Source organism: Suillus subalutaceus (assembly GCF_016647625.1).
Source record: "Suillus subalutaceus strain FC151 chromosome Unknown DFJ58scaffold_200, whole genome shotgun sequence".
NCBI lineage: Eukaryota > Fungi > Basidiomycota > Agaricomycetes > Boletales > Suillaceae > Suillus > Suillus subalutaceus.
The window spans coordinates 34,801-56,355 of record NW_024540449.1 but is presented as its reverse complement, the minus strand read 5'-3'; the positions used below and the strand labels follow the sequence as shown (position 1 = coordinate 56,355).

At 48.4% G+C, this 21,555-nt stretch overlaps 8 protein-coding genes across 8 annotated transcripts; 4 read left to right on the top strand and 4 right to left on the bottom strand.

The window, feature by feature from the left end:
- The first annotated feature begins 2,715 nt into the window (after positions 1-2,715).
- On the top strand, positions 2,716-3,332 carry DFJ58DRAFT_188414 (uncharacterized protein). The gene is made up of 3 exons (XM_041379120.1): positions 2,716-2,944; positions 3,061-3,175; positions 3,234-3,332. Exons 1-2 carry the CDS (start codon positions 2,805-2,807, stop codon positions 3,158-3,160), a joined length of 240 nt encoding a protein of 79 aa, XP_041236904.1. The 5' UTR covers positions 2,716-2,804; the 3' UTR covers positions 3,161-3,175; positions 3,234-3,332.
- A 752-nt stretch (positions 3,333-4,084) lies between these two features.
- On the bottom strand, positions 4,085-6,173 carry DFJ58DRAFT_819046 (uncharacterized protein). The gene is made up of 4 exons (XM_041391898.1): positions 5,187-6,173; positions 4,996-5,127; positions 4,573-4,940; positions 4,085-4,514 (listed from the first exon to the last, which is right to left on the bottom strand). Exons 1-4 carry the CDS (start codon positions 6,091-6,093, stop codon positions 4,353-4,355), a joined length of 1,569 nt encoding a protein of 522 aa, XP_041236903.1. The 5' UTR covers positions 6,094-6,173; the 3' UTR covers positions 4,085-4,352.
- DFJ58DRAFT_819041 (uncharacterized protein) lies at positions 6,174-10,736 on the top strand. Its single transcript, XM_041391897.1, has 7 exons — positions 6,174-6,798; positions 7,092-7,520; positions 7,579-7,767; positions 7,826-7,946; positions 7,999-9,087; positions 9,140-9,726; positions 9,785-10,736. Exons 1-7 carry the CDS (start codon positions 6,437-6,439, stop codon positions 10,596-10,598), a joined length of 3,591 nt encoding a protein of 1,196 aa, XP_041236902.1. The 5' UTR covers positions 6,174-6,436; the 3' UTR covers positions 10,599-10,736.
- A 117-nt stretch (positions 10,737-10,853) lies between these two features.
- DFJ58DRAFT_669860 (uncharacterized protein) lies at positions 10,854-11,669 on the bottom strand (the record flags this gene model as incomplete). The annotated part of the gene is made up of 2 exons (XM_041382816.1): positions 10,854-11,428; positions 11,558-11,669. The coding sequence occupies 2 exons, from the start codon at positions 11,667-11,669 to the stop codon at positions 10,854-10,856; spliced, it is 687 nt and encodes a 228-aa protein (XP_041236901.1).
- Positions 11,670-13,964: 2,295 nt separating this feature from the next.
- DFJ58DRAFT_749871 (HAD-like domain-containing protein) lies at positions 13,965-15,188 on the bottom strand. Its single transcript, XM_041387700.1, has 4 exons — positions 14,852-15,188; positions 14,332-14,804; positions 14,115-14,272; positions 13,965-14,059 (listed from the first exon to the last, which is right to left on the bottom strand). Exons 1-3 carry the CDS (start codon positions 15,133-15,135, stop codon positions 14,139-14,141), a joined length of 891 nt encoding a protein of 296 aa, XP_041236900.1. The 5' UTR covers positions 15,136-15,188; the 3' UTR covers positions 13,965-14,059; positions 14,115-14,138.
- Positions 15,189-15,271: 83 nt separating this feature from the next.
- Positions 15,272-16,809, bottom strand: DFJ58DRAFT_819034 (uncharacterized protein). Its single transcript, XM_041391896.1, has 7 exons — positions 16,642-16,809; positions 16,501-16,583; positions 16,313-16,446; positions 16,187-16,261; positions 15,946-16,136; positions 15,690-15,891; positions 15,272-15,640 (listed from the first exon to the last, which is right to left on the bottom strand). The coding sequence occupies exons 1-7, from the start codon at positions 16,701-16,703 to the stop codon at positions 15,464-15,466; spliced, it is 924 nt and encodes a 307-aa protein (XP_041236899.1). The 5' UTR covers positions 16,704-16,809; the 3' UTR covers positions 15,272-15,463.
- A 66-nt stretch (positions 16,810-16,875) lies between these two features.
- On the top strand, positions 16,876-18,339 carry DFJ58DRAFT_819032 (uncharacterized protein). Its single transcript, XM_041391895.1, has 5 exons — positions 16,876-17,455; positions 17,507-17,571; positions 17,629-17,742; positions 17,795-17,936; positions 17,996-18,339. Exons 1-4 carry the CDS (start codon positions 16,884-16,886, stop codon positions 17,845-17,847), a joined length of 804 nt encoding a protein of 267 aa, XP_041236898.1. The 5' UTR covers positions 16,876-16,883; the 3' UTR covers positions 17,848-17,936; positions 17,996-18,339.
- Positions 18,340-20,082: 1,743 nt separating this feature from the next.
- On the top strand, positions 20,083-21,207 carry DFJ58DRAFT_188163 (Chloroperoxidase). Its single transcript, XM_041379118.1, has 2 exons — positions 20,083-20,402; positions 20,459-21,207. The coding sequence occupies exons 1-2, from the start codon at positions 20,248-20,250 to the stop codon at positions 21,060-21,062; spliced, it is 759 nt and encodes a 252-aa protein (XP_041236897.1). The 5' UTR covers positions 20,083-20,247; the 3' UTR covers positions 21,063-21,207.
- The last annotated feature ends 348 nt before the right edge of the window (positions 21,208-21,555 follow it).

Genomic DNA, 21,555 nt, shown 5'->3' with positions numbered 1-21,555 from the left:
GCATTGTTTCCTGCGGTGCACGGGCTTTTGGACCAATTCGCCTCGATATTTTGCTTCTAATTATTTGCCGCTGCACTTGCATTTTCTAGTGAACGTTCAAACACAAGTCTAGTGCATAGGGAGCTAAGTAGCGGCGTTCGCAAGTAGCAGAAAATCTAGAGTCGTGATGTTTATCGCCATAATGCACAGGGATCTGGATCACCAATTCATCTCGGTTCTCTGCTTTTCCACTGCACTCGCAGCTTCTACCGCCATTCTACGTAGTGGCAGGGCATACTGAGAGCTAGCGGCTTGAAGTGGCTGCATTTTCAAGCTACCAGCTCTATAGGCCAAATGGCTGACAAATTCTACGCCACTCAAAAATACGACGATCCTCAAGTTTTTAGATACCAATCTTTGGTGCGCGTGCTGCATGCGAACGGTAGAATTTTGCTGACAGCTAGATTTACTTGATGTGACCATTGTCCCAATTTTCATGCGAATACTCCTGACGAACCCCATCGGGACCGCGGTTATGAACGCCATACACCACCTGATGAATACCAACACGCACAGTTCCGACCGGTATCCAATCTCTTGCCTATGATTTTCCTAATTTTGATAACATCGATGTCTTTGCCGATCTCTTGACGCCTCACCTCCCATGAAGATGCTCCATATTGATCACGACGTGAGCACATGTCAATCTAACTTAAACAAGCGCGTCTCAGCTGACTTGAATTATTCTGGATTCAGCGGGATCCAGTGCACCCCGAACGAAAAGCCATTCTAATGCACGCACCGCATGCTCTACCAAGCCTAGACATCGTCGCTACTTTTCTGATTTTTGCTATCAAGTGCCTCTCAAAATCCTGATGTTTATTCAAGCCAGGTAATTACGAGATTTTTTATAGTTTCATGTCCCTGGTTTGGGACCTGTGCAGTTGCCTTGGGGTCACGCGCAAGTAGCAGCCAAGATCGTCTCAATGTATTACCCCCCACGCCAATTCTTTTTCGTGCGGGCTTTTCTTGATAGACCTCGATATGACACGCGCCCCGCTCCAACGAATTTCCAAGGGGCGTAGGGTTTTAGACGCGTTCGTTATTGGCTCGATGTTTTGATCTCGTTTAGGCTTTTTGTGAGGAATAATTAATTCAGATGACGTCGAAATAGCGTTGAATACATTCCTCTATTATGTGTACGTACATTACACTCACCCTTCAGCGCTGTCAGCCCCAAATACACCACGTCTAAAAAACGACAATCTTAGCCGCGAACATCTTCGCCCAGTATGGCACGGCACATGACCCCTGAGCTCGATCGAGGATTACAGAGCTCTACTAAATCCATCTACTTGCCCCCACCCGCATTTGCTGTGTCTTCTATCTATATACAGCATCCACTTATCCAAGCTATGCGACAACACCGCAGGCTCGCCTTCTTCGTTCCTGTAGCAAACCCATTTCCCCTCACCTTGGCAAACCCTACGCAGTCATGCACATCAATATGAACGCTGCATCGCCGCATGCGCATTGCACGAAAGTAATATAACGCAACGACAACACTTTCCCACTTTTGGCGCGCCGTGGAGCCTAATCCATATGCAATCACTCAAAGCCTCCATCTAAACTCACGCTCCCATCACTGCTAATGACATAAATGAATTCATATTTCAGATGCCGCATGGATCACGTTTCATCCCGCGACTTCTCATAACTCAACGCTCAGAATGGTTCATGACTTGTTCGGGAAGGCTTCGTTATCATCGCGCGTTTTGTTTTGGTCTTAGATTTTTCGAATCCCATAAGTATTCCGACATGCCAACGTACACGCGAGTTTTGTTTCTGGTCTGGGGGTCCCGAACGTGACGTCGTTTGCCTCGTGTTCGGCGCATGTACGCGAACTGGGCCGTGGCCCGTGGTGATGGGCGCTCGTACGTTCGATAGCGGTGTTACTTCCCACCGCTCGTTTGCTTCTATGTTATCTGATCGGCTGTTGCTGCGTGCGTTGGTGGTGGGCGATTCGCGGTCGGATCCTGGAAGTAGCTCTGGCGCTGATGGCATGGTAGCCTGGACGATTCCATCACGCTGGCGGGAAGGAGATACGTTTGAAGAAATAGTATTCAAAGTTTCATCAAGTGTCCTACGAACTTTCTATGGATTTATTTCAAGTTCACGATGTTCACTTGTCTCACCCCAGATCAAAATAAATGAAGAACACTTCCGAAGAAATCGAATCGACGAGTAATACAGCTCTCATCAAGTGACCTCCGGATGTCCAAGAACCCGTCTCCCGATGGTTTTTCTAACACGATCTGACTGAATGAAGAAGCTCGGCTAAAGACCAGTTCTGCCCGATCAAGATGTATGTATTCGTCCCTAACTTTATCGCGTCAACGTCTCGAGGCTAACGGGACGCCATCCGTTAGTTTTTGTGGCAAACTATAGTGGAATGGGAAAGGGGCCGGCTGGATGGCTGGAATCTGGATGGTAGTCCTCGGCGGGGATGCGTGCGGTGTGCCGTGTCCCGCCCTAACATCATCGTATTCGCTGGCATCTTGTCACTCGCTTTCCCAGAGATCATTTCTGGATATCTCAGCTGCCATGCATGCGACACATCCCCCTGTCAAAACAAAAAGGGCTCTAGTAGCCGCAACCCGTGCCAAGTGACAGAGATTCATGATGGCAGCACTAACGATGAGCCATCTTGAGACATCGACCCCGCCTTCGCCTTCCTTACCAGGGAAACCCTAATAGGTCGTTTCATTTATTAAAATTTCCTTTTGGTTCTTTGGTTCTTGCTAACTTACTAATTGTTGTCCTCGATGGGGCGTTTTTGCGCCTTTGTTCTTGTTCTCGTGATTCACAGCTCGGCCGCTGAATGTCCGCCGGTTGGATGTACGACCATTTTGGGCCGACGCAGTACGTTCATAGGCGGTCAAGTACGGGATGGCGTAATTACGAGGCGGGTATTTCTTGTTTTGTTGACAACATTGTGCTCGGTTCGGTTGCTTGATTGTTCTGCGGTCGTTGAATTTCTTAGTCCCAGGTCAAGGGCGCGGTGATTGATTTTTGTGTTAGACCATTTTTTGGTCACAGGTTCCCTAGTTCTCAGACGATAGTCAATGATCAGAAGATCTGCAGATACCAATTTCTGTTCTTTGTTCATCCGACCCTTTGATGAAATCATGATTTGGCAAGTCATGTATTTCTGAACACAGTAACGCAACAGCTAAAAAAATTATCGAATGCAGATTGATTCCAAAGCAAAGTATCAAGCTCCAACACGCCAATGATTATCAAAAGATTTACGGTTAGATACCCGTCCGCTCTTTGTCATCCCTCGATTATCATATCATGATTCACACAGCGAGCCACGCACCGCTGAACAAAGTAAACAGCGAGAAATCGTTTCAATGCTGTTTTATGCCAATATATATGGCGCAGCTAAACCCGCCCAATAATAAAGCCCCCGGCCTCCCGCGATAGGCTTGCGTGATAACTGCGGTCCTGAGCGCTCCACTCCACCCGTCTCGCATGCCGTGCATGTTCTGGATCTTACACACACGCTGGGATAAATCTGCGTCAACGAACCTCGTGTTTTGCGCGTGTTTCGTAAGATCGTACGCCACGTCCCAGGACTACCTCGTGCCTTCCACCACCCAGGCCCTGAAACAGCGTCGTTCACCCCTTTCTTTGCCAAGGACTCCTAATACAGAGCTCGCGGGAAACCTGGGTCCTAAATTGAGATGGCCAATGAGATAGCGCCGACGAAACGTTAACAGGCAGGCGATCTTCCAGCGAACAGCGCAGTACTGCCAGTGTGCACCGTCTTCTGAGTCACTCACGGTTGGAATAGGGGGGAGCTGGAGATCAGTTGACCAATCGCTCGTTCATTCACAAATTAATGACAGTTTCTTGATTAATTGGGACGTCATAGATTTTCATTTATTTCTTATCTGCTGACTTTGTAATTGAAAATCGTTCTCGCTTGTCTATATCCTCGGCGCACCAGTCTTGTTGACAAGTCCATGTGCCAAGTCCCTGAACAACCCTAAGTTCGTCGGGCAAAGCTGCTCGTCACACAAGGCTTTGGCAGCGGCGTAGGATCTGTTAGCAACAGCTTGACAGTGTCGGCCTTGCCAGCGCGGCGTGTCAATGTCAGTATTCGGTCAGGTACGACATCGCTGCCATAGCGGAAGAAATTCGTTACGGCTGTATTGGGTTCTACTTTCGCTTGTTATCATCCCTTATCAACCATGTTCACGTTCGGGAGACTACGCGAATGTACAATAAGTACCTATGACCTGTACACTAGATTAAGCAAATTATACAGCAATAAATCGACTCATCTCTATCACGCCATCTCTCATTCAATCGCTAATAAAATCGGTCGGACCCCAAAATTCATCAGGCTCAAGTTGCTCCATCAACTCGTCCACCAGGATGAGCAGATAAGGAATGTCGACATCTTTAACGACGCCGACGCCATCAGGATACCAAACCTTCCTCTCCTCATAGGCCCACTTCCATCGCTGCAGATAAACTCTAATCAGAGCTGAAATCGACCACGTGGTGATAGGAACGACCCACCAGATACCGGATCAGTTCCTTGTCCTCAGGCATGACTTGTTTCCACTCCTCGCTCATGCAAAATATTCGGTACGAATCTAGGGCGTACCGGCCCACGCCTGGATAGTGTGAAACGGGTGTTGGCGGATATGGTATAGTTGTTTTACGGGCCCTTTTAAGGGATCCATGGTTTTCGCGTTTCCTTGGATTCACATAAGTTGGTACGGTGATTTTTAATCTTGCATGGATTTCTAAGCGACATTTGGATGGACGAAGCACGTCAGTGGGAGGATCATCTATATATCGTTGGGAAATCTCCTTCAGCCAAGCTGCCCGCTTATTGTAGAGGCCGAGCGGTCGCAGAATATTCACGAGCTCGTCATTGTCAGCTAGTTACGAGATGATCATCAGCGTTCGTAGTAGGGTCGAGAAGTTGGAGCCCACCCTTGATCATATCCCGAGGGATTGGCCAGCGGTCCATGAGCTTCCAAAAGACTGGGATAGCATATCGACCAGTAGTCACATTCAGTAGTTTCACGGCGATCAAGAGCTGCCAGGGATTATCTGAAACAGCAGCTGAAACGACAAGTTGGAAAGATTAGAAATGCTATTAAGACACGTAGGAGAAGAAGTACCCTGTATCAAGATTGGCTTTGCGTTCGCGACATATCCGATAAGATCGTTGAACAAGTCTTGACGGTATGTCGGAAACGCGGACATATTCTTGTGTGTGAAGAGGTCCTCCGACGGAAAAAAAGAAGGCACCCATGACTTGCCAGATTGTGTGACATTGGAAAAATGTTTCGAGGGTATCAGTGTGGTAGAATCTGGGCTATTTCTATGGATGACGTCCGTTTTCTGCGTTCCTACTTTAGATGTAGCCTTTGATTTACCAGTTAAAGCGGTGGACTGCTGGGGTGATACGGTAGAAGGCACAACCTTGCGGCGTTTTCGAGGTCTAGAACACGGGGTGGGGAGCGTCAGGGTTTGGAGCGTAGACCGAACTTCATCAGGCATAGGCGTCAGGTAACATTTGGTGACTGGAATCCTCATCTCCACTTCCGATGGCTCGTCGTCCTTCGCGGGTAGCTTGCGTTGATCAGCATCAACAGGGTCGAGCTTGCGCTTCTTTTTCGTCCTGTTTGATACCTCTAGTGATTCATCATGCGTCGATAGCGGTGGGACTGTAGGCGCAGACTTGACAACAATCTCTACTGCATCAAGTAGTTTGCGAGGACCTTTGCGCCTGCACCCATCGGTGGAAACAGCCTTGCCTGAGGGCGTAAAGTAGATAGAAGTCTCTCCCGTGGGTACCTGCTGCTGACTTTTAGTTACGGACTCACTCCTGGGGCGCTTTGATTTGGAATGAGAGACATGCTGCTCTGATTCCTGTGAGGTATTCTTTGAAGCTCGAGGTTTTCTAGCCGTCACTGGAAGACAATCACTATTTTCCGGCGAGCGCTTCCTCTTCAGCGAAAGAGAGGTCTGGGGGGTGTAAGCGTATGAGCGCAGAAGCTGAGAAGAGGTGGAAGGGGTGCTCATCGACTGAGTAAAAGAAAGTGGTGGACCATGATGGACCAGACCGGGTGGACCTCGGGACTGTTGGTGGCGTCACGGCCGGAAAAGGTAAAGTCAGGTTTAGTGACTCGGCTTGAGGAACTTGGGGGATCAAGCGCTCCTGTTCGTCAGAAGCCACCACCAGCGTTGAACACAAACAGTCTCTCGAACAATAATCACATCTTATATTCTTTCATATCTCTTTCTGATATATATCTCTTTTAGTTCTTGCATTCATTTACAAGAACATATACAAACCCCCGCATCTACCAATTCATTTCTTATCTACCGAAACAGTCGGGACTATTTCTTTCTTTCATATCTCTTAATGCCATCAAGGAAGAATCGAAATGCAACTCGTCAATCAGCTCATACTCCTGTTGATAATTACTCTCCTGCTATCCTTCCAGTCGACTCGAATTCTCCACCTTGGTCTACGGAACAGTCCCCCCTTCTCGAGCCAGACAGACCTCCAGATTCTCCTATCATCCAAATCAATCTCGAACTTCCTCCAGTCGTAGCAACGGAAGACGAAAGTTCACCCATCAAACATGAGGGTGGTCTTCTTCTGGCAACCCCCGAGTCTCGTCCCTCGCCTGTGCACTCAGAGGCTAAGCTTCCTCCAACAGAAGAAGACTTTACGTACATACCAGGAGCGCTGGGCCACACGCGATCTCCTGTGCTTGCCCGGTGAGCATTCTCTCTTTGTTTGTCTCTGCTGGTCCATTTTTGGGGTGCCGCAGTTCTTTCATACTTGAGGGAAACGCAAGGGGCATTTACACGGCATAGTGTCATCTTCACTGGATATTGTATCCTCGCTTTGATGCGCCCCATCAGCTTTCCTGTGTCGTGACATATTCAATCGACAAGTATAGTAGATCAACACGTGCACCTGCATTCTGTACATTGTTCTCGTTCGTTTGCCTCACTGCTTTCCTTCATTAGACACAAAAGGCAACATAGCTGAGATTGTACTCTTCTAGCGAGCCAACCATGCTTGAGAACTTCTCTCGCACTGTGCGCAACTATGTGCCGACTTCCATTCCTGTTCCTGCCTCCGCACCCTCTCCGCCGCGGGTATCGAAACCCGTTTCTTTTGGTAGCTTCATGGCCCCTCCTGGCGCTTCAAGTCTGTCTCCACCGGGTCCAAAGATACCCATTGTTTCTCAAACCACCAGGAAGTCTCTTGGCGCTGGTCTAATTGGAAATCAGCAGACTTGGAGAATGAGATCAGGCGCCCAACTTGACTCAGCAGACGTCGACGAACCTGCTATCTTCGGCTCTGAGGATGAGGACTGTGAAAGCTCGTTTTCAGGAGATCATCTCCTGACAACTTACCCTACGGCTGCGGAAGGCGACTCCATTATGTGGTCGCGCTGGGACACCCTCATTGAGAACGGTTCGAGACCTCGGTAAGCTAAATATTCTCTCAGGGAAAGACAGTTTTGTAACAGACGTTTCATCGTTCAGGCGTATACTGTTACTTGGCTACACCACTGGCCTTCAGATTTGGGACTGCACAATCCTGGGATCAGTGTCCGAAATTCTGAATCTTACTGATTATCCTTTTGGGTCCGTTACCTTTGCTGGTGTGCTTGCAACCCCGCACTCCTCTAGAGAGCGGGATAATGACAGTTCTAGGCCTCTGATTGGTGTGGTGTGCGTTAAATTTCATGCTGGATACGTGACATCCACCTCTGATGAACGAAACGTTCAGCTCTAGGTCGAAAGACAAGTCAACGATGTCTATATATTCATTGCGGGCTCACAAGGTTATCAAGCATCTTCCGTTTGTTAATGTAACAACCTTTGCTCCAAGCGCGCACTTCATTGTTATTGTAAGTGTCTAGCTTATCCATCGGTAAGACATTGCTGACTAGCGACCGACAGAGTACTACAAATCCACCAACTCTGCACATTCTTTCTTCAGCATCCTTTACAGAGCTACATACTATTTCTTCGCTTGCTATTCTTCCTTCGTACACAACAATTCCATATAAAGCCAATACCAACAACATTGTATCATTAACAACGATAGACTCCATCAACACCAACCACGCTTCCCATGACTACCCCGCTCCCATATTTGCTCTTTCTCATCGCATCTTGGCATATGCTTCCCCGCCTCCTAGAGCAGACTCTCATGTTGGAGCCGTTTCTCAACCTCGCACGCGCCTACATTCCCCGCCAAGCACCCTCGGAATATCTCATGCTGCTGCACTCAAGGTCGGGGGGACCGTCCTCAGCGGTGTGAAGTCCCTTGGCGGAATGGCATATTCCGCCGCTGCGGAGTATGCGAAATCTCGCGCGGGCGCGGGAGATCAATCACGCGTGGCTCAAGGACAGTCATCAGTGATGAGTGGCGTCAGTAACCTCTTCTTTTCACGGAGCGCCCCTGCTGCGAGTAGCGGCCATTCGGACCCAACCGAAGTTACGTCTCCATCGTCGGCGCTATTTCCAAATACCCAAGAGGAGGCGGATTCTTCGACGCTATCGTCGGGTTATCATATTACAGTACTGGATCTGGCTTCTCTTTTGGCCAGAGACAATCCGTCCGTACGCATCATTTCCGAATTCATCGCATTTAAGCACCAGCCCGTGTCCTCTCTCAAGTTCACTCTTGATGGGACCTCATTGCTAGTATCTCCTAGGGATGGGCAAGCTGTTCGCACCTTCCAGATTCGACCTACGCCGAGTGTTTTACTTCCCGTCGACTCCAAGAAGTATGCTGGCGAGCATCAAACCGCGGTCGTCGGCCGACAACTCAATGCTGAACCAAGTTCACCGTGGCACATGTACAATCTGCGCAGAGGTCGGACGACTGCCGTCATTGATGGGATCGAAGTTTCGCCGGATGGGAGGTGGGTCGCTTTCGGCACTAGGAAATCGACGGTACACGTCTTTGCTATCAATCCATATGGCGGAAAGCCCGACTTGCGAAGCCATATGGAGAACAGGGTTCGGAATACAAACGAAGCCGTAAGTAAACATTCTCTTCCTAACTCGTTTAGTTTTGCTCAGATTGTATTAGCATGTCCCTTTGTCCGTTGAATTGTCGTCGCTTGTGCGTCTCAGATCCGTCAAGGCGTCCGCTCATAGCGGCGTCAGACCGGGAATTACCTTTACGTTCCTTCCTAGCGACACACCGTTGCCTGCCAGCCTCCAGCCTCCCCCCTCTGCTATCACATCATCTGCTAGCACGTCCTCAAGTCGTTCTGACCTGCCTTCTCCGCTTCGGGCGAGGAAGAGTGCCAACTTCCAGGATCTTCTTCTCTTTGATCCGTCTGATGGCGTGCTATCTTTACGACGTGTCATGCTTGAACAGCGTCCTCGGGATACGGGCGCATTTTCATACACATTAGCCAACTTACCAACGAGTATGTCGCTTCCCGGTACTAGTGCCGCTGGTCGTCTCAGTACATCGCCACACAATCGCGCCGGCGTCCCATCAACCAAGACTTCTGGCCTAACTCAGAAGATGTTGGAAAGTGCCAGCGAATTGCATGGTCGAGATGCAATGATCGCTACTTGGCAACTTAGACGACACCGAGATTGGGGCGAAGTCAAACACGTGCAGCATTTGAATGCAAGGTCTCCAGGACGAACGCCTATTGCAAAGTATGCGCTTTTGTCAACAAAGTCGTTTTGATGCTGACGCAGATTGCATTGCTTTTAGCTCTCTTGCTCATGCAGAACTGTCTACATGTTCCAGGTCACAGAATGTGGTTCCTCGTCTCATCTATCTCGCCCACCAATTCAACTTTTACACTCTAGGCGAAGATTACCACGCTCTCATTCGCCGCAATAAACTAGACGTGATAGGGACCAAGATGGACGTGCGCAAGGAAGTGGAAGTTAGTGCATATTCTGCAGGCACTGGGGAGTCCTTCGTCGAGGGATTTTCCCCTCGTGATATGGGACGAGTCGCAACTTCGTTTGACGAACCAATAGCGTCTGCTATATCTGCCGATATGGAGTACCCGCGTTCATCTCGGTCTCTCATCCCCATGCTCCCGAACGGAGCAGGTTTGAAGCCACGGTCCTTCAAGAACCCCATCCCCATCCGCGCGATGACGTCCAATATTGCCGAAGGCGTCGGAGAAGGCTTTGGTCGCATCCGAAGAGAAATCAGTCGAGTTCGTTCTCCACAGCTTGTGCCTCGACCAGAAGGTCTATCGGCGTCTGTTCCTCTTGAGTTCGACGAACATGACGAGGATCTAGCTTTCCCGGGAATGGAACGAGATGATGATGCTGTGGATGACAATACGTCCAGGGGCGGAGACGCCACGGACCCTTCGATTGATACACCTCCTACCGATACTGAGCTGTGCGATGAAGGCACAGAATTATGGCATGGTTGGACAGATGAGGATAAACTCGCTGTGGACGAAGCAGAACAATTTGATGATGTTGTCGGATTTCTAGACGAGGAGCAGACGCCGGCAATCCAAGCGGAGCAAAGGAGGGCGAACAGGAAACAGCTTTGGTAGGTATCACACGTTTGCGGTGCTGCGCTTCCTGTTGCTTACTACCTACGTTTGTAATGTGTACTATCTGACATGTAACACGCGGTATGTAACACGCGGTCCAATGAAATTAGTGAACTTTGTTTGTAGTCCAAGATAAATGTTACATGTACACATGAGATGCTCTGGGTGATATCAAGATACACGTGTTGGTATGTAGTGACCATAAGCAGCGACCAACGAAACATTGACAAGAAATGAAATTAAGATGTGTGTACATTATGAACGACTTGAGACTGGTCCGTTCTGCCTTGCGACCGCGCGACCCGAGGTGTCACAGGGGAATGCAGGCCGTAGGGCTGTGGAAACCCGGGAATCTGTGCAAGAGCGAACGTAGGCTGGGTTTGATGGTCTATAAAGGTACTCCGTGGGGTGCGATGGCGACGGACCGAGAGAAGAAGGCGGACGGGGTCGGGGATAACTATAAGAAGCAGTTTTCCGGGTTGGGGAAGGCGATCGCGACCAAAACGAGGTGTTCTGCGACCCTGATCCACTGGGATGATTAACCTCCTTATGTTCTTTACTGCAGCCCTCGTACACGTCCATTGCGTAGTGGGAATCATCGTCAGAAAGATCGTCTTCTGATTCTTCTGAGTCTGTTGCAGGTGGCGAGACCAGTGACTGGCCGTGGCCTAGCATATCCGAAGGGAACGGGGATTGGTCACATGGACCACGCCCATCCATGTCAGCCAAGTGGTGGCTCGCAGACAGTCTCGTGTGATTCCGCCAGTGGCGACGCATGTTTGAATTGACATTGAATTCACGACCACATCCTGGATATGGGCACTGATATGCTAAAAGAAGATAAGTCAGCTAGTGTCTTCGTGGGCTGTTGCATACGAATTGAGAAGAAGTGATGCAACGAGGCAAACACGATTTGTCTTGAAGACGGACTAGTCCGAGATAATCAGATATAAACGTACGTTTTGCTCCCGTGTGCGTGTTTACGTGGATCTTCATGCTGCTGGGGCGATTGAATCGCTTGCCGCAATGAGGACACTGGTGCTTCTTACCGCGCCCTTCTCCATGCAGCATTGTGGTTAAATGGTCCGATGACTTTAGGTAGGGTCTCCTGCCATCATTTGTCATGACGGTGGAAGCAGAATTGGAGGGTCTGATACAGAAAAGGACAATACGGAAGACGAAGGCTGTGATCTGGATTCGTGAACGTGATGGGTTGGACTAGCTGGTGTGAAGGCACCGTCCCGTGGAATTTGGGAACTATAAAGAGGGCCAGGGGACCTATGCTTGTGCCGTTGTTGTGACTGCCGAGGAGGTACGAAGGCAGCCATAGAAACGCGGAAAACTGGTGCTGATCCATTGGCGATTCCCGCGCCCCGATTTTCCCTGAGAGGATGCTGTTGCACGAGTACGCAACTTAGTGCTAGAAGCGATATGCTCGAGTGAAGATGTGAGAGGGTCAGCTCGGAGAACATTGAATGAATAAGTTGCAGGAGGTTGGAGACCGTCTGAAACCTGTGGGGTGCGATAGGATAATTGACGATTTGGGGCTGAGTCAGAACTTGTGCTGGATGGGGGTGGGGATGGGAGACTACGAATTGCTGATTCATGTTCTAGTGCGGAATCACCCGTACGATAGGGTTTTTGACCGCGGTGACGAGATGTGCTGCCGTCGCGAATATGATCCTGATAGATGAGTGTGAGGAGGATTGACGCGTGTAAACAAGGTGGATCGATCCACTCACAGAAATTGGCAACAAATCAGAGTCCTGAGAGGAGGGTTGGGTACGAATTGAAATTTCTATACATTGAACAAGAGTGAGTGACTAGTCAAAGTGGGTTCAAAGAAGGTTGTATACCGGGAAAGATGTCGCGTATGCTAGGGAGTGGTACACTCTGGTGAGACATAACTTAATATTGCTATAGACTGCAAGTGCGCAGTCAAGGGTAGTAACACCTGTTGTGGGCTTTGGGGGCTAAAAGGAATTGAGGCGGTATTTATATAGAAAACGGAAGAACCTGAAATGGGTGATGAAATGCGGTGTTCTAAAGAAGGACCGAGCGCGCACTGATGCGAGCACCGAGGATTGGCTCAATAATTGACATCACCGTGGAATATGCGACCGCAGCATGAAACCCTGGTAATCCTAGAAAAGAGGATCAAATAACGGGATTTAGAGAGAAACCCGCAAAAGCTAGAAATCGGGATTTTGATGTTCGGTTGTGTATTGATAAGAGGGTATTGCGGTGATGAAGTGGGAGTGAAAAAGATTAGCCTTGCCATGTACAGAAATGGTTACAAAACAGTTTATTACCTATTACAATGACACAAACACCAAGACTCAATATCTGAGTACAACTTTTTTATCTCCAGGGGTTATTTTAATTCCTTTATATCCAAAACTAGTGAAAACTACTCTTCCTCTTTCTCAGATCCCTCCTGAAAATCTCTCTTTTTCAGTCTTCTTTTCATTCTATATTAAATCGGCCGCCGGTCTCCCTTTTCGTAAGTAAATCCGCCTTACCGCACTTCACTTACCGCATTATTATCTACGATGATCTTTTCCCCTTTCTGACTTGTGATCTCCGCCCCATCCCTTCTCATTCCTGACTTATCCGCCGATCTTATCGTCAGCTGAGAATGTATCAGCCAGGCCAGCTAACGAGATTTTCTGCCGTACATTTGTATTGTCGTACTATGTTACCGGCATTATTAACTTGCTCAAGCGCCTGTCTTCACTTGTCGACTAACTTTCCCTGTCATACATTTCGTTGACAGTGGGCCATAGATCGTGGTCACCTTTGATCCTTCCTTACGTCCACATGACTTTCCACCAACTCTCCGAGGTGATACGGTGCTTCTCATCCGTGGATATAGCTCCTTCGGCACTCCCCACCAATACCAAACCCATCCGTCGATGTGCTCCGTACTACTTTGGATTGTCGCGTATTGGTGTTCTTTATGTTCCCCAGAGGATCTCTTGACTCATCCGCGGTGCTACGTATACATCGGACACAACATGGCACCTTCCGATCTAGTTGCGCTCTAAGCGGACTCTTGGTCATGCGGCTAGCACGTTGGATTGGTTGCTGGATCATAGCCTCCGTTCACTCGTCCAAAATAAATCGATCCGTTGGTCTATAAATTAACTATCCCCCCAACTGCGACACTGATTTTCGGATTGGCGCGGTGGCTGTCTTGCTATGTTTAATATTCTCTTGCCATTGTGGGAAATCGCCGTTAAGATCGACAGGGCACATGGTTGCCGCCGGTTGGATGGCCGGATTTTCACTGCGGTTAATTGCGTTATCGATCAGCCAGTTGCCCGTACTGATGACAGCTAGCCATAATTCTGAAAGAACTTTTCCCGATATGCAGAAAGATATCCCAGATCAGTGAGAAAACCATCATTCAAGTGTCCGACACCATGTGCTCGATTGACAAATATTATGCAAACGGTGACCTGAAACACATTTAGCACTTCAGATCTCACCTTCAGATCGGTGCCGACCACGAGCCTTGGAGTTCCTATTTAAAGTGAATTACTCTTTCCAAGTCCATGCAACATGTGCAGACAATAAGCTGAACACAAAGTCTGCGAACGAATCATAGACTTCATCCGGAGGATGGACCCCAGCCTTGGATTCATCCCCTGCTCGGTACTTTCCTGTCTTCACTAAGAATCCCCATTAATCATCCCTTGGCACGGCAAATTGTAACAAATAGAATTAATACCTAAGATCCTCCATAGACACAGCTCTATGGCGCCGCCACCAAGGTCTGCTTGGACATCGTCGCCAATCACGGCGATGCATCCTTCAGAATCGTGACTCTCGCAATCGAGGCTCTCAATCACCGTTTCGAAGAATCCTTTACTCGGCTTTCCAAGCACCTCCGCTTCCCTTTCGGTAGCATTTTCAAGAGCGGCGACAAATGGTCCTGGACCAAGCGCAAGCCCATGGCCCGAGGATTCTATGTATCTAGCTTTGTGTAAAGCGATGAGGGGGATCGATGCCTTCGGATCCTCATTGCACCGCTTCTGCGAATCATCCTCCCCAACAAGAATGCGAAATGCAGAGTTGAGATGATCATAGTCGAACAACGTAGGCGCCAAGCCAACAATTACCGCATCATAGGGGACATTAGGATCGTACATTCCTGCGGAAATGCATTCATCTTTAGCGGTCTCTGACAAGAGGAAATACGGCCTTGAAACGGCTTCAGCTGCATAGCCGGTTTGAAATTGGATCGCTACCTTCTGAGACCCCTTGACAGGATAAGACTCTGTACCGCCTTAAGGCTCGTCCATAGTTCTTGCGACTCTCCTGTTTGCACGTCAAATCCAGCATCCAACATTCTCTTCTGAAGGACTGAGGTGGATTCTTTGCTGGTGTTGCTGCAAAACCTGAACGGGAAGTTACTGCGCCGCAGCTCGGCAAGTGCTTGAACTGCTCCTTGTGTGGGCGTTGAGCCGATCATAAGAGTGCCAGAAATGTCTATAAGCAAAGCACGGATTTTTGGTCTAGATCTTACAACCATGGTGAAAGTGAGGCGTTGCTTTATCGTTATCTATGATGGAAGTGAAGGTCACTGTCGGACCTTGGTGGCTAGCGTCCATGGAATTCTGTCACGTGCGGCCACCTATCTCGTACTGCCTCGTTCAAACCTCGAGTCCTTGACGATTTGCATCCATATTATTTTTCGTCTTTTGTATACAGTATGTAACCGATGCCAAACCAAGTACAAATTCACGTAGCATCCTGACGAAGAGGATACAGTATGTAATCAACGGAATCAGACCATAAAAATGTTCACGTAACATCCTAGCGGAGAGAAAAAGAACTAGAATCTCAGTGCTGCTCAATACTCAGGCAGGGCCCCACAGAGCTTCTGCATCCACCTCTCGCGGACCGCGTGGTGCTGCCACATCATGTTCTTCATCAGGGGGTAGTGCAATTCTCCCTTCTCGCTTGGTAAGTCGACGGTAGAGGAGCGTTCCCAAGAGAGCCAGAGGGTGAAGTACGGTGAAAAAAATAACAGTGATCTAGATAAGTGTCAGTAAGCAGGCAAAAATATCACGCAATTTAACTCACATAAACAGGAGCAGGTTTTGGCCTCGCGCTCCATATACTCGCACAAATCCAGGTAGCTGCGACAGCCCACACGATATCACAGCGCATCAGTATCACGACCAAGCCAATGAGATTTGCGCCAAATGTGGCCCCAAACCCAGGCCAGGCAAAGCGGTCGTAATGTTCGGGGTGACCAGGTGAGTAATATAACCCCAGAGTGATGCTGAAAGGCATATAAAATCAGTTATGCAACTTCTCTTGAAGACAAAACTCCTACAAGAGCGAATAGGAAAACAGCAAGGATAGAGGAAGAACGAGGAAGAAACGCAGTGGAGCGTGAATAAGTGCCGTGTCGAGAGGGCGAGAGGATGTGGGAGGATGATATATAAGAAGCGCGATGTTCGAATACAATAGACATAGAACCAGAAGTCCAAGAAGTATCGTCGAGAGTAAGAAAAACTCAAGGACCTAGTCACGCATGGCAGTAATGTTCAACAGATTTAGGATATGCAACGTACCCAACTCACGGCCCAAAGAGCCATCAACCAGTTTGCAAAAACCAGGGAAAGACCAACTCCTTTCACTAGCGTTGTCTGCGGTGTGCTAAGGACACTTCAAGTGCTCACAAGCAATGTGCTACTTACCTTCGTCTCAGACTTCCTGGCTACAACCAGTAATACGCAGTAGCCTATCTGCCCAAGAAATATAGCGGCAATATAAGCGGCAATGAGGCTTGGCGAAGGAGATATAGATGTGGGGTGTGACTTGATAATGGAGCCTAGTAAACACCAACGGAATGAGAGACGAAATGAAGCATAAGCATGATGCTCACCGGCTGATGGACTGATGATAACTGAGCACACAAGCAGTGTCGCGATGTTAATCAAAAGTGACAAAGGGGTGAGGACCTGCAGCCTGTGCAACTAATCAGTACTAGGTACTGATGATGGTGATCAAGAGGGGCTATACACACCGTACAAGGGAAAGGTAATCCCGCACTGCAGGATGAGAAACATCGAGAGGTAATGAGTCCATAGCCCTGGATAGCGTCACAAAATTTTGTGTTGGTGGATGCAGTAGGTGATTGTAAGGGGCAAGTTATAACGCTGGCATCGACGTTCAACTTGATGATGTCATAGACCTTGAGGTAAACAAAGGAAAACAACTTTAAATTTTGTGACGGAGAAAAATCAAGAGACTCAACATGCAGTTGACATGCAGAACAGATCACAGCGTTCGCGGAAGAGGGTGCGCGTACCTGCTGCACTCCATACAGAACTCACAGAACACGCCATGTTAATCAAGACAATCCGGACAAATCATTTGCTTAATCTTACTCACCAACTATACAGCCATGCTAGTGCCCAACACGCTGTCGATCGTGAAAATATCCGTCAAGGCAAGGGAAAGTTGAAATCAAGAGATACATGGACTACTTGGCCTTTGATAGATTGCTTTATTCCGGAATGGCTGATTGAAGACGAAGTTAAATCTCTTGCTGAACTGGTGGCTCGTCAGCTCAAAACTAAATGTCTATCGGGAGGACATGACCACCAAACAGAATCTCAGGACGATGAAGAGGGAAAGGATGACGACGAGTTGGAACCTTTGTCACCAAGTCTCCTCCGAGCTCTAGTCTGGCAATCCACTAAGGTCCTGGTCTGCATTTTGGACTCCATACTCGAACAGCGACCAGGGGTAGCAGATAGTATGCAGAACAGGATGTGGGCATTTAATTGGGAGGGTGTTCTGAGAGTCTTAATCTCGGGCATGACTCTAGACAGAAAGTAAGCTACTGTCTTTTATGAGGCCCATTTATACTGACGATCATTCGCAAGCGTGATATTTGCTGCAAACAGGCGCCTGTCTTCAATATATGGCTTATCCAAGACTCTTGACATCGGTATTTGATTTTTTTTGCGAGTTTCTCTTTGGTTTCATATTAACCACCGCACCTCAGCTTTGTCGAGAATTGGGCGCATTGAATCTCGTACATCCGTGTTGGCTGAACTCTCAGAAAGGCACGAGGATGCCTTTCTTCAGCAACCCACCGTGCGTATACGGAGGCCACCAAGTAAGAACACCTCATCATTATACCGCAACTTGTTTTATACATCTATCCCCAGAGAAAAGACGGCGGGTCATGTCCAGGGCGACTATTGAAACTGATACAGAGTAGTCATATCTTCCTGTGTTCCTGTGGCTGCTGCTGTGCCTGGTGTTTCTCCGATTGACAAGACATTCTGCTCGGTCATCACCTACGACTATGTTTGTGTGTTTCAACTGACGTGCACTACGCTTTCTAACGTGTTTCGCATGTTTCGCAGCTAATGGTTTCAGTGCTCAATACGACGAACATCAAGATCGGTTCAACATACCTGTCACACGCTTTTACAATTACACCGCTTTTGGCATACCCGACTATATTCCGTTCAATTGTGCATGATTGGACAGGACCAACGGTTTCAACCGAAGTTCTTATGACGGGGATCAGATCACACCGGCAAGAACCGACCTAACCGAATTCATATATGTCATGCGAGATCCGGGGCACCTCGCCCTCCTCGCGCTAGCAATCCTTTATGGGAACTTGACAAATACATAGCTTCCAATGCTGAGGAATATTTTTGATGTGATAGGTTGCGAGCTGTTGCAAGATTTTGATGACCCAGCGCTGAACATCGACTGCGCCTACATTCCCATTGCACGGGTTATACTAAGTGAGCACAACATCTGCGCCCGTTATCAATGATGGCACTGGCCCGTGAACCATTATTCGTTTCATGTGATGTTTGATGGATGGCAGCACGCAGTCACTTGAAACTTGAATACTCGTGCTCCATTTCACGTTCAGGTACAATTGTCGTTGTTCTGAGACATGCTACCTGTATTGCGGTTGAATATATCTTGCCAGACTACAGCAATACTCAACTTCGCCAATGATACCGGTACCTGAACTTGCTGTGACCGGCTGTAGACTGACTCACATGCCAAAGGTGTTTTAGAGCTGAAGGGCATCGCATGACGGCAATTGATAAAGATTGAGTACTGGATTTCAATGCTGTCCTATTCTGTGTTTTGGGTTTAGAGAATGTGCACGCACAGAATTCCTTCCTTTTCTGATGACGGTCTGGTCCTAGTAGGGGAGGTCATACACCAATCCAATGGAAACAGAGCGTTCTAACTCGCCATGAAAGAAGGACCGATAAAACTAAAAATATTGACAAGGGAGCTGGCAGCACGCAAGAGAAAGCAATAATAGGCCCGGGTACTTTTGCGTGAAGGGGTGACAGTCTGCCAGAGTATAAGTTCGAAGTGGAAGTAAACTCCATATGGGCCCCGGGTAAGTTTGATGTGTATGAGCGCAAATCGACAGTATTTGGGTCATGGGAATGATGCGGGACGCGCTGCAGGGTGGTGTGGACATGTCTGGGACAATCAAGGGCGACCAATTAAGCAACTTACACTGGCGTGCCCTCCAGATATCAGCCTCCATCATAATTTTTGACGGGTCTTTGATAATAATGCCTGAGTAAGGACGGGATCTACAAAGCGGTGCCTTACAGTTGGGCGCATCATACATCAACATTTGAACAGTTACAGCATTGCATTCCACGGTTACCGCTCATAAAGCTATGTCACGACAGGGCCGAATACAGTCCGTAGCTGTGCACTACAGAGAGAGCTAGTAGAATGATGGTTATGCATCCTCTTCAAAGGTATCGTTGTGAGTCGAGGAGTTCACATACTAAGACTACAATAGCAAATACCTTTTGTACAATACTTCATCCATTGCAGAAGCCCGAGCACGTCGCATCGTCCAAAGGTTGGTTTGGGCAACTTATTAAACTGATATCGGTCATGACGGAGTTGAGTCACAGCCGCTGAAGAGTTTGAACGGCTGAGAGCTGGAAGCGAAAGTCTGCCGACCACAGCCGGCGACATTGTTACCAAAATTAGTGAAGGCTGTGACGTTTTCAAGTGGTGACTGCTTGCTTTGCACATGCTTTGCACTGGGCGCCTTGAGCTTGTTCACAGCGCTGAACGCGCGAAGCGTCGATCCAATCTCATCAAGCGCCCGAGTTTCATGCCCATCGCAAGGCAGTGATTGCAAAATCGTTGGGCGGTGCCGACTAAAGAACGTGAGTCGATAAGTTTTGATGCCGCTGATCTCAGAATTTGCTTTCTTCCGAGTCATACATTGAAACCACAGCCAGCATGTGATCGTCATGTCGACCGAGGGATTCATGGCTTATCTGAGCTTGTACGTCAGAGTCACAAAGTCACACAGGAACTACAGGAACCCCCTACCCTTCAGACACATATAAGCGTCCGATGGACATCGCTATTTTCTTGTCCCCGCTGAAACTAGGAACTTGGCTAGTTTTCGTTATCATATCCCCCTTGCCCTTACGATACCACTGTTCCAGACAGTTCCCCTTGTTTCATTTGACGCCTATAAAATCAAGCAGTCCACGGATTAACCATTAACCAGATCATCCACAGATCATCAGCCCTCATAAGACATACCACGATCAAACCGCCTGCAGATCCTCACCCCTCACTAGATATACATACCATGTCTTCGTTCGCCGAGTCTTCCGCAGATTCACATGAGCACCCACAGGGCGCCTGTCCAGTGACGGGCAAGACATACGACTTCTGCCCAAGGCAGGCTGGGGACGTAAGATCGCCCTGCCCGGCGCTGAATGCCCTTGCGAACCACGGTTACCTGTGAGTATCAAATCTCCGGAGTTGTAATACATAAGAACTGACGATAACTTGTCCAGCCCACGAGATGGAAAGAACATTGGCGTATGGGACCTCGTTCGTGGACTCAAAAACGGATACCAACTATCAACAGTGCTGGCCTGCCTCTTGTCATTTGGCGCCATGCTCCTACTCGGGCAATACAGATGCTTGTCCCTCTCAGATCTCGCTCGTCATAACATGATCGAGCATAACGCATCACTTGTCCACAGAGACGACAACAATGGTGCAGAATATGCCCCGACCAAGGTGGACAGGAAACTATTAGCCGCCCTTTGTGCAGAGGGAGGAAAGCTACTCCCAAACAGAATAACTCTCGAGGATGCCGCGCACATCCGTGTCAAGAGAGAAGCGCAATGCGGAAAGTTGGATGGTGTACATGCCGAAATAGCTCGAGGGGAGATAGTAATTGCTATCGGAGTCCTAGGTGGCAAGGACGCGTTGAAGAACGGCGTCAACATTAGCGCATTGCACGAATGGATGCAGCATGAGCGTCTGCCTACTGGCTGGAGGCCGGATCACACCCAGGGCTTGTACCAGACATACAAGATGGCGAAGTATGTCAGGGAGCGCATGAGGGAGATCGGAGCGCAGCAACCACCTAACAAGCCAGGGGAGTATTAGGGTTGGTTTTCTGTCTTTATTTTATTTGTGTTTGGATTTTATTCGTATATATATACCCATTGATATCTGTTCGTACAACAAATTTACTTATATCACGCATTACCAGTAACACTATTAATTATTCTGCATTTCATTTATGTAATCCCTTTACGAGCTGATGGTTGCACGATTGACAATCATCCCTACAATCTATGGCTTGGCTTTCCCAGTTCATTCACATGAGATCGAGCGTCAGTATCACTCTACTGCTGATCTCGGCGCCCCACATCACGAACAGTAAGTACCAAAGGACTTTTTCCATCGCAAATTATATAAAGACGTTCCAGATTGACATGATGTTTTAAATGACCACTGACCAGACCAGCCACACACACCCCACACCAGCATGTCCACCCCTCGTACCCGCAGGTGCCACCATGACGAAGGATAGCAACGCAGACACCCGAGCTACAGAGACAACAGCAGGATATTCAGACTCATCGTGGACCAACTT

What these genes read in the sequence shown, in the direction of transcription:
- DFJ58DRAFT_188163 (XM_041379118.1), top strand. Translation starts at nt 20,248, where the DNA reads ATGTCTTCGTTCGCCGAGTCTTCCGCAGATTCACATGAGCACCCACAG. An exon ending in CTTGCGAACCACGGTTACCT is followed by an intron (nt 20,403 to 20,458) that starts GTGAGTATCAAA and finishes TAACTTGTCCAG; the next exon opens with CCCACGAGATGGAAAGAACA.
- DFJ58DRAFT_749871 (XM_041387700.1), bottom strand. Translation starts at nt 15,135, where the DNA reads ATGGTTGTAAGATCTAGACCAAAAATCCGTGCTTTGCTTATAGACATT. An exon ending in CTGTCAAGGGGTCTCAGAAG is followed by an intron (nt 14,805 to 14,851) that starts GTAGCGATCCAA and finishes AGCCGTTTCAAG; the next exon opens with GCCGTATTTCCTCTTGTCAG. An exon ending in GTGTCTATGGAGGATCTTAG is followed by an intron (nt 14,273 to 14,331) that starts GTATTAATTCTA and finishes GGGGATTCTTAG; the next exon opens with TGAAGACAGGAAAGTACCGA.
- DFJ58DRAFT_819046 (XM_041391898.1), bottom strand. Translation starts at nt 6,093, where the DNA reads ATGAGCACCCCTTCCACCTCTTCTCAGCTTCTGCGCTCATACGCTTAC. An exon ending in CCCTCGGGATATGATCAAGG is followed by an intron (nt 4,941 to 4,995) that starts GTGGGCTCCAAC and finishes TCTCGTAACTAG; the next exon opens with CTGACAATGACGAGCTCGTG. An exon ending in AGGAACTGATCCGGTATCTG is followed by an intron (nt 4,515 to 4,572) that starts GTGGGTCGTTCC and finishes GTTTATCTGCAG; the next exon opens with CGATGGAAGTGGGCCTATGA.
- DFJ58DRAFT_819032 (XM_041391895.1), top strand. Translation starts at nt 16,884, where the DNA reads ATGCAGAACAGATCACAGCGTTCGCGGAAGAGGGTGCGCGTACCTGCT. An exon ending in GGCATGACTCTAGACAGAAA is followed by an intron (nt 17,456 to 17,506) that starts GTAAGCTACTGT and finishes ATCATTCGCAAG; the next exon opens with CGTGATATTTGCTGCAAACA. An exon ending in GCGTATACGGAGGCCACCAA is followed by an intron (nt 17,743 to 17,794) that starts GTAAGAACACCT and finishes ATCTATCCCCAG; the next exon opens with AGAAAAGACGGCGGGTCATG.
- DFJ58DRAFT_819041 (XM_041391897.1), top strand. Translation starts at nt 6,437, where the DNA reads ATGCCATCAAGGAAGAATCGAAATGCAACTCGTCAATCAGCTCATACT. An exon ending in GAGAACGGTTCGAGACCTCG is followed by an intron (nt 7,521 to 7,578) that starts GTAAGCTAAATA and finishes TTCATCGTTCAG; the next exon opens with GCGTATACTGTTACTTGGCT. An exon ending in GCGCGCACTTCATTGTTATT is followed by an intron (nt 7,947 to 7,998) that starts GTAAGTGTCTAG and finishes AGCGACCGACAG; the next exon opens with AGTACTACAAATCCACCAAC.
- DFJ58DRAFT_188414 (XM_041379120.1), top strand. Translation starts at nt 2,805, where the DNA reads ATGGGGCGTTTTTGCGCCTTTGTTCTTGTTCTCGTGATTCACAGCTCG. An exon ending in CGGGATGGCGTAATTACGAG is followed by an intron (nt 2,945 to 3,060) that starts GCGGGTATTTCT and finishes TTTTTGTGTTAG; the next exon opens with ACCATTTTTTGGTCACAGGT.
- DFJ58DRAFT_819034 (XM_041391896.1), bottom strand. Translation starts at nt 16,703, where the DNA reads ATGGACTCATTACCTCTCGATGTTTCTCATCCTGCAGTGCGGGATTAC. An exon ending in TATCATCAGTCCATCAGCCG is followed by an intron (nt 16,447 to 16,500) that starts GTGAGCATCATG and finishes GGTGTTTACTAG; the next exon opens with GCTCCATTATCAAGTCACAC. An exon ending in CTCTTTGGGCCGTGAGTTGG is followed by an intron (nt 16,137 to 16,186) that starts GTACGTTGCATA and finishes ATGCGTGACTAG; the next exon opens with GTCCTTGAGTTTTTCTTACT.